This window comes from Falco punctatus (genome assembly GCF_963210335.1).
Source record: "Falco punctatus genome assembly, chromosome: 15".
In the NCBI taxonomy this organism is placed as follows: domain Eukaryota; kingdom Metazoa; phylum Chordata; class Aves; order Falconiformes; family Falconidae; genus Falco; species Falco punctatus.
The window spans coordinates 17,752,176-17,774,302 of NC_137595.1; the positions used below are offsets into that span (position 1 = coordinate 17,752,176).

At 41.2% G+C, this 22,127-nt stretch overlaps 1 protein-coding gene across 4 annotated transcripts in view; it reads right to left on the minus strand.

Moving 5' to 3' along the window:
• Positions 1-22,127, minus strand: part of TENM1 (teneurin transmembrane protein 1) — a 571,145-nt gene that overhangs the window by 76,356 nt on the left and 472,662 nt on the right. For all 4 annotated transcript variants that reach the window (XM_080365640.1, XM_080365639.1, XM_080365641.1 and 1 more), the window contains 4 exons: positions 13,785-14,001; positions 6,668-6,787; positions 4,608-4,869; positions 1,558-1,825 (listed from right to left, as the gene is read on the minus strand). In XM_080365640.1, coding sequence (XP_080221766.1) covers positions 1,558-1,825; positions 4,608-4,869; positions 6,668-6,787; positions 13,785-14,001 — 867 coding nt within the window. The remainder of the gene's footprint in view (positions 1-1,557; positions 1,826-4,607; positions 4,870-6,667; positions 6,788-13,784; positions 14,002-22,127) is intronic.

Genomic DNA, 22,127 nt, shown 5'->3' on the forward strand with positions numbered 1-22,127 from the left:
GATGGATCAGATGCAGATAAGACAGTGCAAGGTCTCCAGAATCGCTGCATCATCTAAGGGTGGAGTTTTGCCCCCTTTAGGCCAATGTAATGTGTGAGCTACAGCTGGAATGAGAAGACCTGAGCTTCTGCACCAGTATTCATAGCAGATCAGGAAACTAATGAAGCTGAAAATTTATCACTTATTTTCTGGTTGCTTCAGTTTTCAGCTGAATTCGTTCCTGATCTGGCTCATTTCATGATCAAATGAATGTGAGCGGTGGCCCAGGGGTAAGGAGAGAACGTGGGAATGTCCCTCCTGGCAGCAGCCTACGGTTGTATCTGCTGAAGGAGACCGTGGGTCTACAGCCTGAGGATAAGCAACTTGTTTTCTGATACATTCCTATCGTGTGATGTGAATCATACTCCGTATTTTGGTCTCATAACCCTTTGTGGACACCAGCGGCTATGTCTGCATTGTTCTCTAAGTAGAAATGAAAGTGCTACGATTCTCCTTTATCCCACCGCCTCTCCACGCGGCTGCCTCCCAGACTACCTGGCTGGGAGCACACAGTAACGCCGCCACATGCTAGATGCTCTGGGAGTTGCAGGGCTCGCACAGACTGGAACGGCACATTTCGGCTTTGCCTGGGCTCATCGGCAGGCACGCTGCCTGTACGGACGGCACAGCAGATCTTGGAGAGCTTCTGGCTGCCCCTCGGAACAGCATTTCATATATAGAACGAGGCATATTCCTCGTGAGGGTAGATGGCTCCATGTAGCCCTTGTGATTCTTGTTTTATAGCCTGACCCTGCCAGTCCTGCTTGCTATAATTCCTCTGACTTAAAAAGCAAAACAAAACTGCTAAAGAAGCCATCAGGGCTTATTCCCAAGACTAAGCTTTGCTGGTAAGGTAAATAATCTTAATGGAGATTGTCTATAAGGTTAGTCCATTAAGCAACAGAACCCCAAATTCAATTAAAAAAAAATAGCAAGGCTTTTAAAACCCGAATAATGAAATTAATGACAAAAATGGCTGGCTAAATAAAATGTATTTGCACAGACAACACTCCTGTAGCAATTCTCAGAACAGTTGCTTGTGCTGCTCAGTAAGGAAAGCCTATGAAACGTGATGATTTTCATCCAAACATCTTTAAACAACAAATCAATTAGTTTTAACTGTTGGGGACACAAAATGTATTAAGAAAGGATGCCTAAAAGTTAGAATTTTGTAAACCCTAAGCGGAAATGACATTTTAAATGTCACAGCCAAAAACCGACAGAAACAATGCCACACCAAAGGCCATATTCCAAGTAACATTCAAAAACAAAGACAGCTGAATGTAATGCCGTTAGTACACAACCATTCTCCGAGGGAAAAGGAGATTTTCAAATTGATTAAATTAGAAAGATGACATTGGAAGAACAAGAAAATAAATGTTCTTAGGAAATCATACGAGTCACTTTAGCTAAAGAGGCATTTGATTTAAAAGAATGTAAGCGAAGCAACAAAATTTATAAGCCGTATTTTCCTGGCTTGATGTGTGTGAGCGCTTCTGCTTACATCAAGGTACGTACCCATTGCCTCAGCCAGACCAGAAACCTTCTGTCCATATATATCTGTCTTATTCCAGGCAAATGTGTACACCAAGTTGGCTGCAGCAGGAAACCATTTCTGAAGCAGACGTCCTTCAACAGCAACTATCAGATGGACTTTTGTCATTCCAGAAGGGATGGTCGTGTGCGTCAAAATAATGCGCAGCAAAGTTTTATACCCTGGTGTTCGACTGCTGAGATAACTCAGCTTCACAAAACTTGAAGGAATTGGGATTTCCTCTTGGACCACCTTGGAAAAAACACATATCATTATAACTATAGGCAAGAAAAATGCACAATTATAAAAGCAGGTGCTTATTTTACATTTTACAATCATGATGGAAACACAGCAGCACTTAAAACACCAATGTCTTCTGAGTTTATTTTAGCAATGCAGTAGCCAGGCATATTATAAAACGTCTAAGACTGGAAACTGGTCAACTTACTGGATGGTAGTCTGTCTATTTGGATAAAGAGCCTCTTCCTCTAATGCTTTACTCTTATCTACCAACGAGAAAACACTCTCCATGGACATATTCATACATATGAGCTCTAACCTTTACCCTGGCTCCTTTATTTGGTTTACTTAACAGTGTTCTTAACCAGAATACAATGAAAAGATGTTTTTAAAATACACACACACTTAAACATATTACATTGCGATTTGAAGTTACTATCCTGCTTTGGAGGTAGTAACTCTAACTTGGGGAGAGCTGAGAAAGAATTCCTACTAAACCATCTCCTGTGCAGAAATGCCAGCAGTAAGGGTGAGCTCCAGCAAGAAGGGGCACGGCATACGACAGTGCAGCATAAGATACCGAACAAGCTAACTGGGGACACATGGCAGTGAAGATGAAACTGGTCGTCAGATCATCTAGCTACCAGGTAAGTCCCCAGGGTGTGCACCAGAGTTCAGATCCCAGGGCACTGCTGTCAGCACTGTTGTCTGAATCACTTCCATTAGTGCTGGCTCGGATATGCCCACTGTGGGGGAGCATCAGTTCCTGGCTGCAACGAAGGTAAGCCCTCAGCAACTAGCAGAACTGCAAAGACTGTGAGCTTGTGAGGGGAAAAAAGAAGCTTGGCCTTGACCTTTTGAATGATATGGGCCTTGGAGCTACAAAAAGGGATTCAGCTCTTGTGATCTCCTCAGAGAAAGGAGCTCTTCTGGGACAGACTGTGAGGAAGAGCGGGCACGAGAAGAGAGCAGCTTCTTGGAGGATGCCGCCACAGTCACTCAAAAGCCACTAAAAACTGGTCTGTGTTTAATAAGGTTAAGAATTTTAGTGTATTTCTGTAATGACAAGCCAACCTGCCACAACGATCAATTCGTCTAGCTTGGAAAAACACAAACTGTTTTGTTTAGATTTCCCAGTTTTAAAATTCTTCTTGTTTAACAATAGATTACTTCACTTTCAAAACAATTGTATTTACACATTGCACCACTATCACTGTCACAGGATTGCTGCAGTACAGCTGGAGGCCTGCCAGCACTTGTCACTTCGACATATGAAATGTAGCGCTGCCAGGGAAATCCTGCTCCCTTTATTGTTCCTGATTTGCAGTGTTCCCCTTCTTTCCTGCTGGCATCCCAGCTGCCCCCTCTGTCATATATTTGACATGTTTTCTCATTTTTTAATAGAAAAGCAGGAAGAAATATTCATGCATTAATACATGATAATATATCTCCTTCTCCTATTATTCTGGGCTAATTCTTGTACATTTCCCAGTACTGTACAATGAAACTTAACACACTAAGAACCCTGCAATGACAAAAAAAAAATAGGACTGGGGGCAGTTTCTCTCTGAGCAGACTGCATCTTTGGGTACCTCACCATTTAAAGATGACCCAGGGACACCTCAAGTGGAGTAATGTGACCCAGTTTTTTCTTACCAGTGTGTATCAGTTATTCTTAATTCATGTTCATTAGTTTCACTTCATACGTTCTGTGAAGCAACACTATGGCCATCAACTAGCTGAAACGTGATAATGTTTTTAATAGTTATGGAGATGTTTAGATATAATTGAGTTCAGTCACAGGCCTTTTACATGGAGAATAAAGGCTCTTCATCAGTAGCACTTTTACAAGAAAAAGAGAAAAGTTCAGAGATATTCATGTCTATAGGTAGCCTCCAAAATATCTTCCAGACTGGCTCAGTGACATTTAAAGAAAAGGCAAAAGGGGCTTTATTGCTCAAACAACACACTAAAAATCAGGTTAACATGATCTGAAACCTGTGTAGCTGTATTTTGTTGGGTGTTTGACTCATACAACCTCCTTTAAGTCCCAAATAAAAGAACAGTTAAATACAAGGTTGATTAGAAATTACTTCTAAACTTAAGGAGTGTCAAGAAAAAAGACATTTAAATAAAAACAATCCTAAAGACCACGTAAACATTGCTCTACCTGAGAAAGAAAGTAATAACACCCAAGAAGGCAGCATATAGTGAAGATGTCACTGTAAAGAACTAGATGTGAACAGAACATTCCTAGAAGTCTTCAAAGCATCCTGGGTCATGTCTTGCACTGATGTACGGGGAAGTTGTACTGTGTATCTGTAACCTAGGAATGGTTCTGTGCATTGCTATAAATAAATCAGGATTTCAATAATAAATCATGCTAGGACTCCTCACTTTCTTCTACTTGGAGGTAAGAAATAAAGCACTTTCAGATATTAACAAAAAGAAAGGAAAAGAAGGGAAAAGAAGGGAAAAGAAGGGAAAAGAAGGGAAAAGAAGGGAAAAGAAGGGAAAAGAAGGGAAAAGAAGGGAAAAGAAGGGAAAAGAAGGGAAAAGAAGGGAAAAGAAGGGAAAAGAAGGGAAAAGAAGGGAAAAGAAGGGAAAAGAAGGGAAAAGAAAGAAAAGAAAGAAAAATTTTGTGAAACATTACTAAAGAGAGATACATTGGTGTCATTGACAAGTGAATAACATCACAGCAGTTAATCGCTTGCTATCTGGTATCATCTTCTAAAATTGTCTAGCACTTCTTCTACCACTGAACAAATTATTAATTTGAAAGGCTTTTCATTACCTGTAGCTCTGGAATTACAGTTCCTCTTTCAGGACAGGACCCTCCAAATGCTGTCAAGGGTGAAGGGAGTACGATCGGGTTTGGGCTGATAAAACTACTGATGTCACAAGATCGTGTGTTTGGCTCTGTTCTTTGCATTACAACTTTGTCTACAATGACAAATCTATTCCAAGGCAACCAAAGTGTCCTTTTTTCAGATATGAAAGGAGATCTTTCAAAAACTAGAGTGACAGAGATGCCTCCAACAGCCACAAGGTCAAAACTGGAAAAGAGAAAGCAAATTGCTTTGTTTCTTTTTGGTTTATCATCGTATTACCACAACTTTCAATACATCACGAACAAAAACTTAAATGTTGCTCATTACAGCCTTTAATTTACTATGTGAAATCATTCAAGTATAGCTTCGTGGTGTCACCTTAGTATTCACGAAGAAGCTTTACATCTCTGTGCTTTCTCCCTGCATGCATCAATAGCAAGGTACAGCACTGCACCATGACTTGGCCCACCTCTCCTCTATTTATCAACTAGAATCAATACTAATGAGTCATCTAACAAAAGCGTGGACCCAGTTACTTTGGTTTACATGAAAAGAAATTCCTAGCCCAGAAAGGGGATGCTACTCATAATCCATGCAGGTACAGCATGCAGAATGAGAAGCCTTAAAGCCTTTCAGGCCTTTTTGCTGTTAACATGTCCTTTTCCCTTTTTCTAAAAGTAGCAGGGGGAAAAGGTTGAGTGCACTGAGCAGGAGACCCGTCTGTGCAGGATATGAACTTTCTGGGAAAGATGCCTATTAGTCGCACTGAGAACTGAACCAGCTCTTGTACATGAAGCAGGCGATCCTCGGGGAGCCATTGTGAAGAACCTTTGGCATATCTGGGCTGCAAAACAGTGGAACATAGGAGGCACGATATACGGTCTCAATTTCCTGAGTTTCTGACATCCCTAGTCAGGCGACACAAGGTAATATGTAAATAGATACTTCACTCTCTGTGTTATTGAATGCATCTATTATGGAGGCTTTTGACGGTAACAAACTGTGATAAGAAGTCAGACTTAATTATGCATATCTCATCACATTTCCCAAATGACACCGATTACATTCACAGCGAAATACAGGTAGCATATTTTAATGCAACAACTTTATCCAGGCTAGCGTAAAGAGGAAATGATAATCACTAACTTTCAGTAGTGCAATTTGAAAGTCAATAAACTAAGGTAAAATAATTACGAATGCTCCTTATTTTTATAAATTGGCAAAGCCAAACAAAAAAAATACCAACCACAACCCACCAAAAAAACAACCCTGAACTGTGGAAACAGTGACAAATTATATTTGTTCCCTGTTGGAAGACAGCTTCTGATTTCTCGTAATTCATAACACAGCCAAGGAAGATGAAGTCTTAAACTGCCCTTAGCAGCTTAATTCAAGTTCAGGAGCAAATCATGACCCTATTGCAAATGGATAGCCAACTCTGGAGTGCAATATATAATATATAGGATTTTCACCTTTCTTTGAGAACTGAACTCAGCCCTAGAAGGCTGGGGAAAAAGGGGGAGCCAGGATTGCTCAGGACTGGATGTGGAACAGCAATTTAACCATTTCAGCTGTGGGAAGAGTCTGTCCTCACTTTTGCTGTGTGGCTCAGGTGATCAACTAAAGGTGTCAGCTTCACTGACACCTCAACACACTACTCGGAAGAACCACACTTAACAACAGAAAGAAAGAGGAAAGATAGGGGATTCTCTGGAAAACCTGACTAGTGAAAATACTCAAATGTCAAGAAGGTGGCTGTACTGTCACGTTTTCACTCCAGGTGTTTCAATGTCACTGTAACCTTGTTGCTGTTTAGGGTTTTTCTTCTTCTTTCTTCTTAAGTCCCTTTACCACCGGGAGCTCTAACTAAATGGGCTCCCAGAGCAGAGAGCCAGGAGCCATCCTCAATCCACACTATGAACGGTAGCGACATCTATGAAAATTTTGTACACGAATAGAAGGCGGTAGATGGCCCTAACTATACAAATCTAAACCAGTGAGAGAACACACATGAAAGCCTGACCTTCCGTCCTGTCGGCTGATGGTGTATCCATACTCATTGTGGTGCAGAAAACTGACGTTCACTCCAACCAGCGGTGTTCCATCTATTGCTACCACCTGGCCTCGAATGACACACGCCCGCCTGTAACAAAAAGAAGAGAAGACAACACCAGACACATCAGAAGGGTGAGAAGGGCATTGATTTCAGGAACTGTGCTATACTTCTGCCCTAGACAGCCAAAACTATGATAATATTGTGACTGCTGATTTTGAATGAAAAGTCAAACAAGTCCAAAAGATTGATTTGAAAAACCATTATCTCAGGAAGACAACACACAGACTCTCCTGTGAGTTGCTGGTGTATCGAGAATATATTTCCATTTCCGGCTGTATTTCATGGTACCATTTGTTCTGCCATTGAATAGCAATGTGAAGGTTTCACTGATAGCGTGATTTAGCTTGCTGTGGCTCTAGGGGGTGATGATTTGTGAGAGGGGCGAATGAAACCTCGTTCTCTGCTGCTAAGAATAGGGCATTGCTGTCTATTAGAAAAAAGCTGAACTAATTTGATAAGGCAGCAGTGAGACATATGGTCTTCACCAAACTTCAGAAAGTTATGCAGGTAAATTCAGAGCACGCCTAATCAAGCGTAACGTACATTTTTCTCAATCCCCCATCACATGTTATGCCCTTTTAAATTCCCCCTAGGATGTGTTGGACTTGCACTGACTTTCCAGCATAAAAATCCTCCCATCCCAGTAAAGGGGTTGGAATATGGCAGCACAGCAGAACACATCAGTCAGTGGACAGGAAAGTGAACTCACCACTAAGTGGGTCTAATCAGGGGCTAACAGGATCACACAATCATAGAAAATGAGAGCTGAAAGAAAATACAAGACTTTATCTTGTCCATTGCTTTGCCTCAGGTAAGATCAACTATACCTACATTACTCCAGACAGATGCTTGTCTAACTCTATAACTTCACCAAGTAACCCATTCCAATGCTTTTGTATGAGTGCTTTACACATGGCAAATTTTTCTAATTTGAACCTCCACTCCTGCCCTTTAAGACCATTACTTTCACCCTAGCCACAGAAACGGTGAAGAAATTACTGTCTTTTTCTTAGCTTTAGCCTTTTACGTATTTGAAGAGTGAAACGTAAAGGAGACGAGTCTCATGAAGGATGAGGATTAAGTTGTAAAATACCCCCGTGGTGCAGATTAGGTCTAGTGGGATTTTCTAAGGGTTTACAGAGCTGCATTCTACTGAAACACTTTCCAGTAATTTACCCCGTGCAGCCAGGTACGCTGCATTAGCATCCCTCCCCTGGCTGAACGGATCCAGGCCTTGGGATCTAACGATACAGTTGCACGTACTTGCTGGAACTGTGGTTTCACGTAACAAAGTGAACTGTGTGTGCAGGAGCTTTTTGATAATGTTAAGACATTTAGGGTCAAACCCGATAGATTACTTATAAAGGTAACCAGCGTTAATTATTCAATATAAACAGTAAATTTAGACATTGTTAATATTTCTCTTTCTATTTGAAAGTTCATGGTAGAACTCAACAGACACGTCCTACCTTTGCACTGTGAATATGTAATCTAAAGGAGAAACTTAATAGCACCTCAGATGAAAGTTATTTAGGAGTCTATATAGGAATTTAGAAGATATCGCATGAGAGATTAATTGATCACAATCCAATGAAATCATACACACAAATTCAAGAGCATAAATTTCTGAAAACTCTGACTTGTTTCATAAGATCCCACTCTCCAAAGCCACTCAGCAGGACACTAATTTATCACTATGATATCATCACAGCCGGCTGACTATGACCTGAGAAAAGGCAACTGGCAAAAAATAACCCCTTTGCGAGAGTTCACCGTTCAGCACAGTGCTAACATGAACTCCATGCTCCCAGGACATAGAAAGATGATGATTTTCAGCAAAGATGTTGATAAATCCCAGAGGAATGGGAGAGGCTTCATTAGTTCCACTATGCAGAACAGACTTCTGATTTACCACCTTTTGGTTTTCTACATTAACTAAATTGATTGTGGCCCTATTTTTGGGCAAAATCTGCTTCTCCACTGAAGGCAATCAAGCGCCTGTGTGTCTCAACAGACTCACAAGACTAACTCAACAGAACAGCCAGGTTCAATTACTCTTTGATTTGTTAGAGCAGAAAATACTGCTTTCTATTTTTTTTTCCTCATATTTCTAACATTGACAGACCTGGCTTTCCTTTTCTAATCCCTTTATTAGTGCACTCCATGTATTTACAACACACATTGGTACAAGAGACAGAGGCTCCTAAGAGTCATCATTATTCAGTACATTATTCTCACACTCCTGCTTGCTCATTCCACACAGACCTGACTCCACTCCATCCTCGTATTTTATCAAGCACACAGATTTGTGCGATAACAACTCATCAAACTCATAAGTATTTCACACATAGTCTTTCTTTCCTCTACTCATTCACTTTACTTCTCATTATTCATAAATAATATTAAGAGGCCTATCTTTCAACTTTCTTGCCTCTTTTTTATTTGTCATATTTTACAAGCCACACACATTTATGGTATGCAATAAAGACGTGTAAACCTCATTATTCTACATTCATCTGTATTGAACTGTCTTTGCAAACTTTTAGATTTTAAACATTCTAAGCCTGTGTTGCTACATATGTCCTCATTATTTACTATTGTTTTATTACCTACTCTAAGTTAAAGAGTCTTCTACTCTCTGGCCTCTTCTTGAATTACCAACACCTACTAAGTCTCTGACTGTTTGATCAGAATTAGTTTTAATTTTAACATTTACTGCAGGTATGAAAACATTTTTCAGTTACATTGAGCAGTATTCTCAGCGGCTTGGGGAGGTAACAAACAACGCCCCAGTTTGCGGCAGGTTCTCTGTCCTTCCCCAGCGCCCTGACAGCTCACAAAGCAGACCCCATGCCCACAGGCACGCTGGCACGCAAGCTCCCTGCAGCTCTGCTGCTTGCAGAAGACCTCAGTTATTCCCCTTCCTTGCCAGAGCTTTTAGAGCATGTTCCCTCTGGTGATGTCACTTCATACTCAACTGCCACTTCACGCTTCCTTGCTTCAACGTTCACCCTCTTTTTCCAGATGAGCTGCAGACCTTGCTACTGCTCACCGCTTTTCTTAATTTTACCAGAGAAACCTCTGAAGATCATTATGTCTCCTCAATGTGCTGCATGTCCCTCTTCTATTCTCAGCCTCCAAGGTTTATTCTACACGCCTGAGACGGCCTGCTTTTCTTTCTCACGGGGGTAACAACTCATACTACCTGTCCAAACAGTCATCTGTTTGCAAAGATTGCATGATTTTGGGCTAAGGCTGTCTGAGTTGTTTTAACTTGAAAGGAAGCACAAAAATGTCTTTTCTAATTTGGAGGAGCTGGGAAAGAACATGCCCCTGAGAAGCTGCCCGAGTGTTTTCAAATGCATTAAAAATGTTTCTAGTCCCCTGGTGAGCTGTACTAAATCTGCAACTCCAGAGGGAGCAGTTGGCTTTTTGAGAGAAAGCACAGAGATTCCTTCCCAGGACTTGCAGGTGGCCTAAAAGCAGTAGGATTTCTCTGTCAGTGCTTCATGGGTCAGTCCATGTGTAACTGAGGATCTCAGCTCTGCAGGTCTCAGCTCTCTGCCATCAGGCAGTTTGTTTGACATCTCTAATTTAAAATATAAATAGAAGTTTAAAATTCTAGATGCATTCTTTCACTATCTGTAGTGTTTCATTATTCCACCACCGTTCTGCCTTGCTCTACTGCTACTTATCTGCTATTTTTTTTCTTTCTTTTGTTTTGCATGTTAAGTTTCCAATATTCTCTGAGCACCTCAGGCTGAGACATTAGGCTCAGATGTGGAACTCTGTCAAGCAACTTGTGAATTTGCAAGTGTCACATTACCAGAAGATGTCATTTTACTGTACTACATTTCTGATTAAAATCTTCAATCAGAGAAATTAAGCTAAAGGCTAGTAAGGTACATTCATTTCTTCCTGCTGACAATGTTGCTGTAAGCAGCCTTTGAAGGGTAATTAATTCAGTACCATACACTGGACCCTTTTTGTAGGCAATTTGCAGCGAGTCAAATAGCTTGCCAGCAGCATGCATTAAAAATACTCGGCAAAGAAACAAGTTAAAACCTTCCTGAGAACAGAAGTTGATAAAAAACATTATAATCTGCTACACCCTGCTACATGCGGTAGGTCAGAACCATTGCTGATGTAAGCCAGTACATTTCCATTTATTCAGAATGTGTCTAATCTGCCTTTCAGCCTGTCACAGGTCAAGTTATGAGTCTGTAAACACCCCGTGCAAATGACACAGCTCTGACATAATAAAAAGCACAAACAGTTTGGAAAACATTTAGCTCCTTCACATTAATTTTAGGGTAGCATTCAGCCACGGCTCAATGCAACACCCTGACTGCATCAGGTAGAAGCTGAATGTTTCAAAATTAGATCTAAGAGAAAGTCTAAAGAAGCAAATGCAAAAGAATAGATGACCCAGCAGTTATCAGAACAACTTCAGATGATGTTGCAAATGCCAGGATATGGCAGAGACCAAACACTTTCAGTCTGAAAGACAGAGATAAACTTCACTGTTTTTTTTGACAGCTTTCCCAAATTTATTCATCATCACTTTGGCTTTATCTACAGTGAGATTCATGCAAACATCATCCACGCTGGAGCTCCACTGACCTATGGTACCGTAAAATAAAACATGGGATAGATGTTTCTTCTTTAATCCTCCTAATGGTCTCAGAGGCTTCTTGCAAAGAAGAAAAAAAAAAAAAGCAGCAGCCAGATAGGACTTTGCAAAATCTGAGCACCACTAGAAATGTATGCCAGTGCTCTGAAATAAATGAATGGCACTATTTCATCCGATCCTTCCAAAATTTCTTGTTGAACCACCAATGCTATAAAATAAGTGTCACTGCAGGCAGCCATGAGTTAAATATCATCTGCCTGGACACAACCTTTTCAGCAATAGCCTAAAGGGGATTAAAAACCCACAAGCATTCTTTGGTCTGTACCAGATAGGCAAGATCACAGATTTCTGATTTTTTTTTTTTTGTAGTAACAGTTGTCTTTTTGTATTTTTTTCAGTAATCTTAATTCCTGGGAGAAGACCAGACACTAGATGACAGTCAGATTGACAATGTCAGAGGAAGATTTCTGAACAGAGGCAGCACAGCTAAGCTATTGCCTCCTGAGACTCTGCTTATCTCTCATCCTTGAGGAAAATTCTGGCAGTTTTTAATAATATTTGACTTATGGATGAGCAATTTTTCAACAGCCTGGAAGACTTGAGGATCAAGCAAAGTGTGGACTGATGAACTCCTCGGGGTGCCCAGTACACTGCAGATTACTGTTGACAAAACCCAGGAGACATGGCACAGCACAAGTCTCCAGGCACTGCCCTGATTCCAAAGATACGGCCAGCTTCGTCTGAATCCCAATGATCTTCTCACCGAACTTTAACTAGTAATTTCTCTACAGTGGGAGGAAACGATATCTGGAGAGAGAACGACGCACCAATGCAAGTACAAGTTGCGTTCTTCAGTGGTGTAAAGTACCACACTGCGGCGAGGGTGGGTTGCTGCTCACACACGCGCCTTCGCTGCTCCTTGCTCTTCAAAGGCACGGCAGATATCAGTGTAAAGAAACGAAATACTCAGAAAAGGCTTTTAAATCCAAGTTAAATCCCATCATTGATAGCTTTAAAAGATCAGTTCCTTATACCTATAAAAGCACGTTGATGGGATTACGTGCAATCCGGCTGCTAACATTTGCAGTGTCACAGAACGCAGTACAGGCGACTTAAGTGCTCACCTCCTCTCTGAAAACACCTCACTGCGAGACATTTTGATGAAGAAAATCTTTCACCGGTGACTTTTGGTTTAAACTGCAGTAAGCTCCGCTGCATGGAGAGCCAGGTGAGGAACCCGCACCAGGCACGGCGGCACTGGCACCCCACCGCCGGCAGCTGGGTGCTTTCCACCCAGTTCATTTTCATGCCCTATTGTTCTACCTATTTATAACATCCTGTTACATAATTAATAGTGATTAAATGTTTAGGTATTTCAGATCAATAAAGACTCTGTTTACATATTTACTTTATTAAAAATTAAGAAGTTACGAAGAGAAAGTGCACTGAATGAGCGTGCAGCTATGGAGTGCAGTTGAGGTTGTAACCTACATGCTATGTTCTGTGAAAATAAAAAAAAAATCTTATGCCCTTATTACTGGAACATGGTTTATCTAATGCATAGGCCTGGTTGACAGGGTAATAGTTAGGTGATGCGGATGATTTGTGGATCTCTTTGTCAGCAGGTAAGTTATAGCTTCCCAGGTGAACTACAGCATAAAAACTTATGTGCCCCTATATTTCAAATGTTCACGAAACTGTGTGTTACCAGGTTTTCTGAGCAAGTAAGTGCCCCTTTCCTACTGCGCAGTCTTTTCCTGTTAAAGGGCAAGCCAATCTCACACACGGCGATCACTCTCGCGTTCGCACGACAGCTCACGAGTAACCGCAGTACAAAATGGTAAGCTCTGTGCTGGTCTATCAACGTGTAGTAAGCCCAAAATGTCTGTTAATTAGGCAGCTAGATTATATGTGACGTGAAATTTATTACATGGTAAATACCACTCAAATTCTACGGGGCAGAAAAGCGAGTGAATACAACGCATATGAACCCGACTTGTCTTTCTGCTTCCTGGCACTGGACATACCTACAGTGTAATGCTCTCAGCTTCCCCCACCGCCACTTATTTTACAAGTACAAGATAGCTTACTTTCCACAACAGCCAGTGTTTTGGTAATAAGAGTAGCAGAGTGTGCTGCTGTGATGTTTTTATGAACTAGGTGGGTAGGAACGAGAATCTGATAAACAGGATCCTCATCTGCTGGGACTTAAAACTTTTGCTATTCTTTTAAGCATTTTTTGATCACCAGTGAAGAATTCTCAGCTATCCAGGTATCACCGTTTTGTGTCCCCCCCCCCGTCCCCCCCCCCCCCCCCCCCCCCGCCACGGATAAATAATTTCCTTCAGTTCTCAATATTCAGAAAAGTCTTTCATCTAAAAGAAAACTCACCTGCTCTCAAATGAGACATCTCCTGGGATTACATGAGTGCTTTCCTTCCCGATGAGGAACCTGATTCGATCATAAAAGAGCCTTGGAGGATGCTGAGAGAAGGGCGGCTGGCTGTGCTGGATGAGGTCAAGGGGGTCAGGCGAACCCTGGCAGAGAGGGCTGGCATAGCAATTGCTTTGCTGACAACAGTCAGGGTCTACGCAGTCTGTCAAGCCATCTAAAATGGAGAGAATGGAAAGTTCAGGAAATGGAGTGAGTCTGGGAATAAAGCACCATGTTTACTACTGGAGAGCACAGGCAGTATTTAATCAATCGGAAGGCATGCTGATTATGACACATTCAAATTCAATAAAGCATTAATGTACATGCTTAGTCCAGGAGGGTTATTTCTCTCTAGTCATTAACACTGTTATCACCTCATAAAATCCCCACACGACAACGAGAAAACAGGACCTACAAACTAAGTGCATAGGGAAGAGCAGGACTGCCTTCACTGCAGAGCAGGCAGAAGAAAAAAATCACCACACACTACTCGTTAGTCCGATGGGTGCACGATCCACACTGTGCAGCTGGTATCTCTAATAGTCCTTTATTATCACTGCTGACTGTTCACACCTGTGCGGGGTGTACACTTGCTCACCGGTCTGAAACAGTGAAGTCTGAAATGTTATCTAACTCTCACAAGCATCCTCACTACAGTAGTAAAAAAACGGTACTTGTTACATTACTTGTTTTATTAGTGCTTCAAGGATGTTTACTTTTCATTTATTGGTTGCAATACTTGAATGAGCCAAAAAGGACAGAATCGTGACAATGCTCCTTTTGTACTTGGTGATATACAAACGCACTCTTGACGCAGGCTCTGTTCTGGTGACCTGGTAGGTACAGTCTCCTCCATGGATGTTTGCACCAGGAAAGCACATTTGGAAAGTGAAAATAAACCCACCCCTCCATTTTCAAGTATGAAAAACAGGACAAACAGATTTTTATTTTTGAAAAATCAACATTCCTTCATGCAAAAACTTGCAAGAACATTTGTGGGTGAATTTAATTTACTTAAATTTCCAAAGCTTATGATGAAAAGTGAAGCACTGAAGAGCACCTAAACTAAGCACCTAAACAAAATTTAAAATTGAGCTATTGGCATTTAATTGTTTCTATTAGTAGCTTAGATGACCAAATTGCCTAAATTACATACTCAGCCAGAAACAGATTTAATAAGGTATGGTAAAACTATCTTCTTAAACATCTATTTTATGACTTAGTAGTTGCTAACTTGCCTGGATTGACAAGCACACTAATGCATATAAAGCAAGATTAGGCACTGTATCCTTCAACAAAGACATCTCTTTGTATTTTTAACAAGGTCAGTCTGAATAAACGGGGAGTCATCATATCACTGTATGGATTTCCCTTGTGTTGATCGGAATGATCAACATACTCTCAGATATTTTCACTTCATGCTTTGGCTTTTCATGCTCTGTTCATACCAGCGCTTTGGTGCCTGTAAAACCGTGCTTCCTCGGGGCAAACTGTGTTATCAAGGAAGCTGCTGCAGTTTTGTCATTGACTTTAATGGGCGTGAGACCAACCCTCAGTGAGCTCTGCTCTCTTCTCAATGGAGCACACTGCACTGTGTGAATGCTCAGTAAGTAACAGCATAAAACATTCACTTTGAAAAGAAAGCAAAAGCTCTTCTACAGAACAAACAAGTATAATGAAATGGGCTTTCCTGGAATCTGAAAATTCTTGCCTGACCTTGAGCAAGGTAATTGCTTGGCTAAGCAAAAAATATTAACAGATCTCTGCTACTGCATCTGGGAAATCAGAAAGAGCAAGCTAGTTCTTGTGTTAATGAGCCAAGGGCAACTCTAGGTAGCTAGCAACAATAATCTAAGACCCTTGGATCCAGCAAAGTTGGCTTAGCTACAGGTCAGTGCATGCTTTAAGTTGTTTCCATGTTCCCCCAGTCCCAGAGACAACAGGCATTTGCCAGTGATGGGAGAACAACTTCACAGAGCAGCGCCGAGTTTATGGACTTGAAGTGTAGCAGTCCCTTCACCTTCAGGCAAACCTAGAAAGCTACGGAGATCTGCTAGGAAATCAGTGAGCTGAAACAAGAAGGGGCTCCAGTCCAACCAAAACCACCTGGGAAGTGGACGGAGGAATTCATGATATGAACCAGAGGGTTTTTCATTGTGTTCTGATGAAAAAACAAACGAACTTTTTTTGGCTGGAACCTGAAGAGCAAGCTTGGAACTGCAAGGAAAAAAAAATAATCTCCTCTTATTGCTTCCTCTTTTTTGTCCAAGGAATGAAACTATCTTCTTAATAAGCGAACTGAAAAGCAGCAGATTTCTAGTAGATTCTTCAAGACTGCAAATGTTAAAGAACTCTACTAGACTTGAAAAGGTGATAAAGAAATCAAAATCTCTTGCTTTTGCTTTATACAGGTGAAAATCACTGCAGAGGGTGCAGGGGGCTTGTGGTCAGACATGGCCCCTCAGGGCTGCTCCCCGCCGGTGGAATGGTTATGGCAGTGACAAGTCTTGTTCAAGGAGTCAATGTACTTTCTGGAAGGCACTAATTTCTCCAGGCTGACTGCTGTCTACTTGGGAAACTTGACAAACATTGGTCTGGCAGAATAAGTACTAATCAGAAAAAAGGCACACTTATTTCAGAATAACGGCGTCCACAGGGAAGCTATTTTGGAGTAATTTATTCCACAGTAGCTATTCTGATTAATTTTTTCCTTGTCAACAAGCCATTAGATGTGGGAACTGAGCTGACCTGATTCTCCCATTTATGTAAGAAATAAAAGTGAAAAGTCACAGAAATATTTGGATATGAAGATTTGCTTAGAAAAGCAGTAACTATAAAAATAACAATTAAATACTCCGCTTTCTTTAATAGAGTCCTCATTCTCCTCTGCTTCAGTCAACAGCTTACATGCCTGGTAATACCGTGCATCCAAGCTGGATGCAAAAAGAAACCAAGTCAAGGGAAAGTGTTTTTCCATCTTCCAGTCAGCCTCAATTTTCACCTTTTCTTTGCAGTTTACTTGTCAGCAAGGTGACTCTCTTAGAAACTCTTCCAGGTTCTGCTAATGGAGTTATTTTAGTCTGAAGTACTTGCACCTGGCTTCATATGCCTCCCCAGGCTGTCAGGGCTCCAAAAAGCTGGGCTTCCCCTTAGCGTGGGCTTGAAGTCCCAGAAGGTTATCCCAATAACCCATGGCGAGAATGGTATTTGTCCTAACGGCACCACGGATGTATGAAGCGCTGGATGCGCCAGGAGCAGCTTACAGCCTCTGGAGCAAAGGCTACAAACTTGTCAGAGGAAGAAACTGTTAACCAAAATATGAATGTTAACTCAAAGTAGGAAAGTAGCAGTCTTCTAGGTTACAGGTTATCATTCACGGCTTCTCTCTCACGCTGGTTGTTTTTTTTGGTTTTTTTTGGTTTTTTTTTTTTTTGTTTTGTTTTTGTTTTTTTTTCATTGAAATCGGTTGTCACCTAATGAATGAAAAAGAAGAAAGATGCTGAGCTCAGAGAAGATGCTCCATGGGCAGTGAGCCAGGAGGCGCAGCGCCAGCTCTTCTATGGACCCTGAATGCCTCATATTTCAGGCCACTGGGTGTCTGCATTTAAGAATAACTGGATTTGTCTGAGTACTTCTAACTTTTTTCCAAACAATCAAACAACATTTAGAAAAGAAATCAACTTGGGTAAAACTGAAAAATATTTTTCAAACTTTGTGCTGAAGTAAAAGAATAAAACACCTGTTCTGGGGCAAATACAGAACTTCAAAGCCAAAATAAAATCTTTGTTCTGCTTTAGGCTCATTTAAGTCTAGTTTAACCTAGGCCATACAAATGAAAAATAAAAATCCCCAAATCTAAACCCCCAAAAGAAACTACTGTAATTCAGCATGATAGCTATTAAAATGAAGCAGGTAAAACAAACTGGTACAGAATCAAAAGTTACATATGGAGGCAGTTTGTGGTAATGCAAAACACATTAGTAAGTGCATGTGAGGATAACATTTTCAACAAGCCAATCCTATCTGAAATGAGATTTTTAATCCATCAGAATAACCCAGAAAAACAAAGAATCCTGTTTATAAACCATAACATCAAACTCATTCACCTGAAAATGCTACAAATACATTAGTCAACTCTCAACCAGTGGTCACAGTTTTTAGTTAAGCTGTCGTATCAGGAACCAACTATTAAAAAACTCACCGTGTTAAGAAAACAGCAGGGTTTCTTTCATAATCTCAGGAGACAACAGTCAGGAGAATGAACAAACTACTACAAACAGCAAAAACCGTAATTCATTCAGCAGGGGAGCCCATACACTGAAGTTTTTACTGTCAATTACCACAAAGTGCATCACAGCATAGGTACAGACTAAAATGTATTACGGAGGCGTAAATGATTTTGATTTGCTATTAGCATTTTTTAAAATTTATTTTCTATAAAAGGCAGACAGGCACCTTCATGGTGCACTACGGATTATGTAATAAAGTGATTCACATTTTGATGAATCTGAGGTTACGGTTTCACATCTTCAAGGTACTTCATTTTGTATGCAAGTGCTAATGATGAACTGGGATTTTTGTTTTTGTAAGTAAATTAGACAACTAAAATATTTCTAGTATTACTGCTAAAATAGAATTCACAAAGATGGACTTGAGGAAAAAAAGCACTTCATAGCACTCTTAAATAATTTAAACAATCTCAAAGAAAAGGCAGCACATGCCAGAACAAGTTGCTGTGTTTTCAGTCACCTCATTCCTCTCTGCATCACCGTAGCTTGCAGAGTTAGGAAAAGATTTTCCCATTTCCTTGCTGGGGAAGGGATCCTTTCAGGAAGCTTTTTACAAGGAATGACAGTAATATTTCTTGCGTCAGGAGTTTGTGTCAATGGAATCACACAATGTTTTCCATCAAACAAAATATATTTTTTTGCTTATACATTTACAGATAATTTCTGCTTATTTAATATGATGGAAAGAATGCCACAAGTGTGATGAAATCACATCCTCAGCTACGTTTCTGCTGCAGCCATGGAAGGCTCAGTCCGTGCTGGGCACAGCACATTCCCTGACGTACACGTTATGCAGCAACCTCTCCCCTCTGTGGATGACCACCTCCAGCAGCCAGCCAGGCTGGCAGTGGAGTCACGGCCCCACCTCGCTGTTAGTTACTTTCCAGCAATATATCTCTTGCCATGTTTGGGAGATGCTGTACAGTAACTGGATTTCGCGTGTGTGGTATTTGAGCTTTCCATACGCTGCATAATATATATATTAAATCCTCAATAAAAGGAAGTAGCGCGGGAAAAGAAAAACGCATTTGGTCAGCTCTAAGCTAACAGCAAGAGTATGGAAGAAGTCACATCTTTTGGGCCTGATATGAACAGCCCTGTGCCATCTACTTTTCACATCTTGGCTTTTCTAGTCTTCTCAGCTACTCTTAAAACTACTTACAATACATGGTGGCAAATATGGGAACATCACAATAACTCATGTTGCTGAAAATGGATCAGTGTTCACAATTAGTACAAAGTGTCCAGCTAGCAGAACACCTGAGGACATTCCAGAGGCACTGGGTAAGGTCACTGGTGAGGAAAGCAAAGAACAAAACACTTCTAATTTTGGCAGTGGTGGCTTCCCCAGCTCACCAGTGCAGCATGCAATAACTTTCACAGTGGTTCCTTTTCTATTAAACCACTAGGATGCTTTATTAACTGGCTATGAAAACGACAGATTCAATCAGACTCTACCTCCCATGTTACTGGGTTAGTTATTTTAATCAACCATTCGCTATCATTAGGTTCTGGCAAGCAAAACACAAATAGTCAACAACAATACTTAAAATTGCTATTCTTCTGGTTTTAAATTCAGTAAAAGAGCAGGGTTCTCACCCCTTCAAGCTTTTGTCACACATGGAGAAGACACTACTAACGTTAACTACAATGGGTTTGAAATTTTATGGTTAATGCCAAACCCAGATATACTACAAGGAGTGGTGTACATGCTTCCATGGTGCCTGCACCCACAGGTACTCAGGAATGCTCACAAACACACATACTAACACAGGTACTTGCTCAGCCAAGAAAATCAAATCCAACTCTAAGCAATATACTAAGTATAAGTGATAAATGACCTTCATTTTCACTGCTGCAGAGCAACCCAGAGGTGCGTGTGTAAGCGCTCTCCCACTTCCAGTGCACTGATCCTGGTGAGTGCCAGCCAGCAACGGAGCTGTAAGAACTACGGCCAGAATGTTTTCATAGAAAGTGAAAAATAGGCTTAAAGTTTCCCCTTGCAGTAAGCAGATTTTGTTCTCTGAACTCCTTATGCAGTACAACCTACAAAACCTCAACACCATGACTCCCAGCACTTGAAGGATTTGAAATTGTCGGTGCACTTGCATGATCAACGGTTCAAAACTATTGTTGTTTGTGAAAATAATAATAATAAAATATCCACAGGAGCCTTCAACTTATCCGTGCTTGCTTTCTTTTACAGATTTCAAACAAGCATTAAACAATGCCTGTGCCAACTTGTTTCACCACAGGCTCAGTTAAGTCCAATTAGGGTTGCCAGGAATCTAAGCAAACTGAATCAAAGAGTAACTTCAGAAGGGACTGAGCAGTAGCAACCATCACGAGTCTCTGATGCTTATTTGTATGCATTTACCCAGACCGCTCCGCAGATTTCAGCTGGAACACAAGGCATGCAGCAGGCTCTGAGGTTGTTAACTAGGAACTGTGTAAGGACGCTGGAAACCCACCAGTGTGCCTGTGGGAAGGCTGCAGAGTGTCCTACCCAGTGAGTACCAGTGGTGTTTGGCCTTCCACGTGCAGGAGAATGCAAATAGATCAGGGTTTTTCAGAAACTCTAAGTATCCCCGGGGAGCCCTCGCTGCTCAGCAACAATGAAAGCCATTCCCATCAGTATTATTTATATTGTGTAATAATAGCATATTACTTATATATGGACTCAATATCTCTGTGATGGATAGGTTATTAAAATGCCAATGGATGGGTCAGAAATACATCAATATTTTAGCAGCGCTGGTTATCAGCCCAAGGCTATGCTGAGTCATATATTTTTTTGTGCTTGGGAAAGCTTGGAGAAAGCTACAATAACTGTCTGAAGTGACTGAAGGGGTATTTAGAAGAGAATTCAAAGCTTGTAGTAAATAGTATTTTCCTTAAAAACAAACAGTCAGGATTGATTCACGAAAGAAAAAGAAAACGATGACAAGAGATCCGGGCAAACTGAAGAGAGATCCGCAACAAAGAAATGGGCGTGAGTGACAGGCTGCAACTTCCAGCTTAAGATGAAGACCTGACATAGATGTCAGGATAGCGGGTAACCTGCAGCTTGGCAGGGTGGGGGGTGACCTGCAAGCTGGTGCCCAGTGCCTGCACATCCCAGGCTCTGCCTCCCTGTGCCCGGGATGCAGGCACTCGCCCTGGCAGAGCTTTCAGGCAGTCTCCTGGAGCTACTGAAGCTTCCAAATGAGTCTAAATAATGGCAGGACAAGAGAAAATGACCTGCTCAGATGAGCTGAATGGTCATTTTATAAACTGAAAATGAAATCACATCAGTCATGACAATGAAAGGAGAATGAGAAATGGGGAATAATGTGATGCGGAAGCAAGCCACGGTGAGGGAAAGGCCCTGCTGCAAAGGACACCTGCTTGACTTCTTGGCATTATTTAACGGACATCACACGGCTAACAGACTGCAGATGCACTCCGCAAGAGCAAGTGCAAACCATGCCGTCATGCATCTGTTATAATGCTAAGACCTTTTCAATGATATTTGTAGTGATATTTGAACAGGTAAACATGCCCTTAAGTCTGCAAGCAGGAAAAAGCTAGCAGAGAGTTATGAAATGGAATGGGCAAGGCAGTTATTGTACAGCCAGCGCACAAGTACAGTGTGTACTAATGGAGCTTTAAAAGAAATAGTAGCCTTCCTGCTCAAGAAAGTATTTTTGCATTGTTTAACCTTGCTAAAGAGATAACTGTCCCGATGGGGAACTCAGTTGTCCTAGTTTTGGCTGGGATAGAGTTCATTTTCTTCCTAGTAGCTGGCATAGTGCTGTGGTTTGGAATTAGGATAAGAATAATGTTGATAACGCACCGATGGTTTTAGTCATGGCTAGGTAATGCTTACACCAAGTCACGGAGTTTGCAGTTTCTCAGGCCCTGCCAGCGAGAAAGGTGGGGGCAGAAGAAGCCGGGAGGGGACACAGCCAGGACTGCTGACCAAAGGGATATTCCATACCACAGAATGCCACGCTCAGTATATAAACTGGGG